The sequence below is a fragment of the Berghia stephanieae genome, chromosome 9, assembly GCF_034508935.2.
Source record: "Berghia stephanieae isolate SIO BIC M18660-M18661 chromosome 9, UCSD_Bste_1.3, whole genome shotgun sequence".
Classification (NCBI taxonomy): domain Eukaryota; kingdom Metazoa; phylum Mollusca; class Gastropoda; order Nudibranchia; family Aeolidiidae; genus Berghia; species Berghia stephanieae.
This window is the reverse complement of record NC_088368.1, coordinates 8,659,601-8,667,100: the sequence shown is the minus strand read 5'-3', so window position 1 is coordinate 8,667,100 and position 7,500 is coordinate 8,659,601. Positions and strand designations below refer to the sequence as shown.

The 7,500-nt window shown below is 35.5% G+C and overlaps 1 protein-coding gene across 2 annotated transcripts in view; it reads right to left on the bottom strand.

The window, feature by feature from the left end:
- Nucleotides 1-7,500, bottom strand: part of LOC144979614 (DBH-like monooxygenase protein 1 homolog) — a 38,446-nt gene that overhangs the window by 15,884 nt on the left and 15,062 nt on the right. For both annotated transcript variants that reach the window (XM_078926410.1, XM_078926411.1), the window contains exons 5-7: nt 6,844-6,996; nt 5,217-5,402; nt 4,116-4,202 (exon numbers count right to left, since the gene is read on the bottom strand). In XM_078926410.1, coding sequence (XP_078782536.1) covers nt 4,116-4,202; nt 5,217-5,402; nt 6,844-6,996 — 426 coding nt within the window. The remainder of the gene's footprint in view (nt 1-4,115; nt 4,203-5,216; nt 5,403-6,843; nt 6,997-7,500) is intronic.

Below are 7,500 nucleotides of genomic sequence, written 5' to 3'. Positions count from 1 at the left end.
GCTATAGATAGTTCGAAGTTGACGTCACTCAGGTTTTTGTTATTGTTTTTTTGCCAGCCGCGTTTATGAGTAATTCTCACTAAATTGTATTAACCTGACTAAAAACGATCATGGTAACACACAGTTTTGTGTGTTGGTCCGTTATACTTCCGGATGGCAAATGTTGTGAGCTCCTTTGCCAAGCGCATACTATCTATTGCCACGGATGCATGTTTACTCTTATCTTAAAGTGTGACTTCTAGGGTTATTCAATCAAAATATGGTTCACACACCTTTGAAAAAATAACGTAAGCTATCGTATATTATTTTTAATTAGTCGAATGAACATTTCAGATGTAATTTTGATTTGAACTTTTTTTTTTCTAACAAAACTGAGGACCCAACTGACGACCCAAAGCTACATTGAGTACTTGACTGTCATAAGTAATATGTAGTGTTTAGTCCCACAGACCCTGGCCATCAATCCGAATTTTAGCACTGGCGATATAGATAGTATGCACTTGGCTAAGAAACTCACAACATTGCCATCCGGAAATATTACGGACCAACACACAAAATTCTGTGTAACCATGAACGTTTATAGACCGGATAATACAGTTAAGTGAGAATTACCCATAAACGCGGATGGCAAAAAAAAAAAAAAAACAATAACAAAGACCCGAATGGCGTCAACTTTATTCTATCTATAAAAGATTGCATATTGACATCAGGTTTCGCGGCCAAATTCCTTCATCATTGTGTCAAAATGTTATGATAAATACTCACAAACTCTGTAGGGCGGACATATTCTATTGTTTGACATGTACTGAGATTGCGATTCACTTCCGAATGTTTAAGCGCAAGTGATATGTCAGACCTGCATATATATACACGTCGGTTAAACACTTTGTATATTAGAAGTCCCTTCAAACCAATGTCACAAAATTATTAATGAGTCACATTACCAGATTATTAGTTTACACATTAAATCCCAATTTTTTTTTATTTTTTATTTTTTTTTTTTTTTAAAGAAATAAACATGCCATCTTGATTACATATTCATCTCTATCAACTTTATTTGTATATTTTGCATGGTTTTTACGAGTATTCATAACATAAAGTAAAAATAATCATACATTTTACTAATTGCATTAAAGTTTAACAATAACGCCAAAAATACAACCTAGTAATAACTGCTAAAGTGTCAACAGCGAAAAAAAAATCAGAACTGCGCAAATGTCTGCCTACAAGTATAAAATATACTGTACAAGTGTTGCCCATTCCATAGAGAGAAAAAATACTTCGCAAGTGGGTATCTTTGTGGCCTATTTCTGTCTTCATTCTGCGCAAGTGGTATGCGCCCTGTAATGATGGTCAACCTCATAGAGTATGCCATACCAAACACTTTTTAAGTTGCCGTTTCTTGTATAAGGAAGGAAAAAGTTACCTTTAAAAAAAAATAAAGGGAGTTTAGGGAGAGTTTCTTTTTCATGAGTCACAACCAATGCTTGCTATTGGAGTAATGATACCAAGAGTGACGATTTTGTCGTTTCTTTTGTGTGTGTGTGTGTGTGTGTGTGTGTGTTTATTTTATCATCTTGTTTCAATGTAGATTTCTATCCTATCTTCTTAGCGTCGGCGGTAAACATATACTTCTTAAACTTATAAATCGGACATGGGAAAGGGAAATGGTACCAAGAGAATGGCAAAATGGGACTTTAACTCCAATCTTAAAGAAAAACAAACCACCCGATGAAACAAAAAGTGACGGCACAAATATTACCAATTTCTCCACCTAATGTGTCGGAAAGATTGCTGAGAGAATAGTTATCAACCGATTGTAATGATGGCTAGAGACATGTTGCAACTAAACAAATATCAGACAGACTTTAGAGTAGGACAAAGAACAGAAGATCAACTGTTTTCATTAAGTCAAAAGATAATAGATGGTTTCCAAGATGGTAAACATACTGTTGTTGATTTTGTTGATCTCCAACAAGCCTATGACAAAGTATGGAGGAAAGAGTTGTGATAAAAAATGCTGGACTACGGAATTGATGGGAAACTCGATTCCTGGATTAAACAATTATAAAATAACAGAACAATTCAAACAAAAATTAATAATAGACTGTAGAAAAAAAGGAGATTTATAGGAAGATCTCCCACAAGGATCCTACTTCAGCTGTACTCTCTTTCTAATTTTCATTAATGATCTACCAGAAATTATTACAGACAGAATAGGCCTTATATATAGATGTGGCACATTACGAAACACCTGCGAATAGCTTTCGATATACCTCTGATAAATTGAAGCTAAAGTAAATCACAATAAGACAGTCAATTCTATATTTACAAAGAGCCATACTGTTACCAAGAAACAAATAACATTCTCCATCCAAGACAATCAACTAGAGAAATAGAAGAACTAAACGTATCTGGGCATGCAATTAAACAACTAAATTTGAATAAACACACCCCGAATGTGATAATCAAAGCCACAGAGAAACTTTAGTTTTGAAACGACTAGGCAGTAAAAATTGGGGAGCGGACAAAAAAAACGCTTACCAGCTTTATCGCTAGGCTATGTGCGTTTCGTCACTGACTACAATTTGGCCCATAGATATAAGTAGCAAAGCAGACGCACAGATACCCTTTGTTTCATCTCTGGTAATTTGCGGTCGACACCCACAGCAGCATTGTGAAACACACAACAATGTTGTGGACTGCACAGAGAATCAGCAGTGCTAGAAATGGTAAGAAGACACAAACGAAAAGATGAAAACCATCCAATTAAAATTCTGATAGAGAAATGGAGACCCAGAATAAGATTAAAACCAATATATTTGCTACATATTTCCTAACAACTTCAATGAAAGACACAGACTAGCAGAAAACAGAGATATCAATACTTATCTTACACAAACCACCAAATGCCGAACAAATACTCCCAAAAATAAAAACTAACCTCATAGAAGAAACACCAACAAGAAAAAAAACCGCTTAATCTTAACTACACACCTTGGGAATGAAGACAATACATCAATACTCACACAACAGGATACATGTTTATACAAATGAATCTACCCACAAATGAACTAAAAATGCTGGTTACGTACTAGATAACCCAGATAAAACCTGGGATAAAATCTACACTTCTTGTGGAAGTTCTTGCCCAAACTACGACATGACAGAGACAGTTGCAATGCAACACCTCTTTTTTTTCCAGCCAATCCCGTCAAAACTGTCCCACACTCTTTACAAGCTTCAAATCAGTTCCAGACTCCGGATTCAAATAAACTCTTCAACCTTCAACAAATTAACATGTCAACTAGATGAATTCCTTACAATACACAAAGCAGACTCATTTATCCATTGGATATTCGTATTTACAATGAAATGATAATGCAGACAGACTAACCAAACTCAGATCAATACGTTTACAGCCATCGACACAGCGAAACAAATAATCAAAACAAGTAAGAGAGAAGAATGGATGAACAGTTGGGCAATGAGCACCACGGGTAGATGTATATTTGATATTTACCCATATGACCACTCCTGTAAAGAGTGATATCCTAAATAATCGCAAAAGACACGTGCAAAATATATTCTTTCAGCGAAAAACACACATATACCACTCAACAGCGGGAAGGATTTAATAATCATATAAGACCACGTTTATTGAGTTATAATCATCCGTTTTGATTTAAGATGTTCACTCGACAAGCTCAATCTTAAATCAAAACCTGCTCATAACCCAATAAACGTGCTTGTTAATCCGATATTAAAAGAGGAGAGATCTTTTTAATCTCAATTTCAGCTCATAACATTAAAAAAAATTCATTATCTTCTTCTTTTTTTGTTGTTTTAAATTAAAATTACTTATTGTCATCTTGTTTGCCCCAACATGATACCGCTTTGTTACAAATTATCATAGTCCTTCATAATGAATCTCAAAACATTTCCCAGTGGTCTTTGAGGATGATATTCTGAGTGTAAATCTGCAAAACTTTATTTTGTAAGCAAAAAAAACCCTCTAAAATGGGTTGAAGAAAAAATGTTTTTCTTCAAATAATGCCATAGATATTTCAAAGATGATAAAAATAAAACGATAATTTCTTAATTGAATTTCTCACCCGAATAATATGATGCTTTTGTTCTAAATGTCGTGGGAATTTCACGAGTTTACAGGCATACGTGGTATCCGTGTCTGGAACAGTGAACTGTGGGGAAATAGTCATGTTGTAAATGATAATGTAAAATAGAGATGCATATTCATTAAAATTGAAATCGGACATACCACTGAAGATATAAAGGATGGATTTTGAAGGAATTCGAGCATCGTGAATCCTGGAAAATGTGATAAATCAATGCTCAGGATACAATAATTGTACCTGTCCATTTCATGATTAATTTTAACTGGAAGAAATGGATCACTTATATCGAACAATTTTCAATAAACCTGCTCAAAATGCTGTACAAAGGGTCTCTGGAACCAGCAACACCTTACACGGAGGACAAGACATGAACCATGGTAGGCGATTTTATAATGTTGTCCGACATTGACAACGATGTTTACTGCCAAGTGCTCGTTTACACGTGAGTACGGTGAGATAATGTGAGTAAAGAGCCTTTGCAAGGACCTTTCGATCCGAAGACAAATCCCATACCACAAGACCACATAGCCCCATTCAAGATGTTGTCGACACACAACCTATGTGCTAAAAATGATGGTGTCTGTTTTCGATGAAATTTGACAAAACAAATTTGATTTTTCGATAAAATCATCACGATGTTTAATCAGTCTCATAATACACCCAAGCCTTCTTCAGGTCCATTGTAAACACCATGCAAACGGTGACGATTGGTCCTGCGTGTTGCAAATCATCCAATTATTGGCGAAATAGATAGTAATATATTTTAAGTCACACTGAAAACGCACCAAGTTTCAATGCGAAATAACTCAAATATAATTCCGATATATTCTCACGTTTTGAATCTTCTTAGATCTTAAGCAAGTTGTTATGTTTGGCCATATGCGTATATTTTGATTAATAAAATGTACGCAGTGTTACATATCAATGCAAATGTATTTAATTGATTGAGTTTACTGCTGTTTGAAGTTTATTTGTAAGGAATGCACAGTACAACAAAGAAAATTCTTGATGCTTTTTCAGGGGGGGGGGGGGTAGTATAATTTAATTTCTACTAGCAATACGGATTAATAAATATCTTACGTTTTCATGGACAATATCAACGGTTATGACGTCATCTGGCATACTGTTCACGTCATGGTCTTTTGGCGGCGGGTGTAATAATAGAAGTGACTTGGTGCCCCTTGAATAGGCGCCGTGGTATGGTATACTTTCATCTGAATCTGGAACACTGTCACTGTAAGCGTAGATTATTCTGGTCGTGCCTGTCTGTTGATTTTAAAAATCACAATAATTTATAATCTACATCTCAAAACGGTATAGGCACTTAGATAACCACACCTCTAGGACAGTCGTCATAATGTAAAATAATGGCAGTGATTGGTAAACATAGCATACTACACAGGTCTTACTATCGATGGTATGTGTCTATTTAAAATACCCACTGTTCTACGGTTGATGAATAAAACAAAAGCAGAAACCTATGTGTAAACTTAAACGTTTATAATATGATTGAAGAAAATTGTGTGGTAACTAGTCACACTTTTGCCGGTATGAATAAAATAACAAGGATCAGGGAAAGGTCGAATCCATTCGTTTTATTGTTTATAAACAACCAACTATGTTTGTCCGAGAACGTGTGAAGGTGTGTCACAAATCCCATGTTCTGATTGTTAAAAAATCTACTGGTTAATTATGTTGGGTTTATTTAGATGCGGTTTTATTTGATTTATAAATAATATAATTCTTTGTTCAAAATTTTTGAGGATTTAAGCATTGTTATGTCACATCGAGGTAAATGAACATAAATACCTAAGTAGCAGAAAATAACATTTCCCATTTCTGTCATTTTAATTTCAAAATCACTTTTTTGCATCTGTTGCTTTACAAAGGGTGTCTGACAAACAGCAACACGGAACTTGTAGAACGAGACATAACGCCTGTTGGGCGATATTACAATTTTTTTTTTGACAGATACAACGCTGTTAACGGCTAGGTACTCATTTACACCTGAGAGAATATGAGTGAAGAGCTTTTTCCAAGGACTCAACGCAAAGTTCGAACCCAGGACTTTCCGATCCGAAAGCGAGTGTCATACCACAAGACCAAGCCACACATACCCCGGACATAATACAATGATGAAATTTTGGTTCACTATATTATTCTTTCAATGATCGCAACAACAAAAAACAACTCAGTGCTTTACTTGTTCAAAAAATGTGAGAGAAAGATTGTTATTGTACTCTAAAGCTATTTGTCATTGCTTTTTGTTGTTGTGATCAGTTGGTTGGATGTAACTGCAAATAGAATGAAGTAAAAGATTAATAAGTAACCCATTTTCCTGCACACTGAAAGACAAAGTGGAAGTCGCGGATAGGATAATTGAAATTGTCTGAGTTAGTAATTTTTATGAAGATGTTATAGTTGAAGGAGGAAGGGGGGAGGGAGGAGGGGAAGAAGAAGAAGAAGAAGAAGAAGAAGAAGAAGAAGAAGAAGAAGAAGAAGAAGAAGAAGAAGAAGAAGAAGAAGAAAGAAGAAGAAGAAGAAGAAGAAGAAGAAGAAGAAGAGAAGAAGATAGAGAAGAAGGAAGAAGATAGAAGAGAGAGAATGAAGAGAAGAAGAGGATGAAGAGATGAGATGAAGAGGATAGATGGATGGATAGAGATGAGAGAGATGAAGATAGATGAGATAAATGTATTATTTATGTTACCGTGATAGGTATGTCATCATCATCATCACACGTATTCAGTTTCCTTATGACAGTCAACACGTTGTACTGATTGTCTTCTCTCCGGAAACCCAGAATATGCCAGTCTTGTTGTTTGTCTATCTTGGGCATGTCATTACTTGTGGCATGACGGTCCTGTAATGTGGAATAGAAAGGGGAGGGGTGATACAAATATTATATTATTTACACAAGACATTCTCAATAGCTACGCCACTCGCTTAATAATGACCGTGCAAAAATTGCTCGAATTTTATGACAGGAGAAAAGTCAATACCATGGATCAGCGACGTAATATTTGAACATGGACATTCGAAATCCCTACGCTTTTATATTGCCGTACTGCCGGACAAGATAATAAAACCCAACTTTATTAATTTTGGCCAGTAAAATGTAATGAGCAAAATTGAATATAACAGCTTCGGAAAAGAACAAGATGCCAAAGACGTGCTCAAAACCCGCCAATAACAAAAACAATCCTTTTCTTCTTTCAGCTTATCCCGCATTTTGCAGGATTAGTTGCCATAATGAATGCCACATCTCCATGCCTCTCGGTTCATAGCTTCCTAAGGCCTAGTTCTTTCATATACTTTACCCTATCCAACCATGTAGTCTCTGAGCGTCCCTTTTTACTATTTCCCG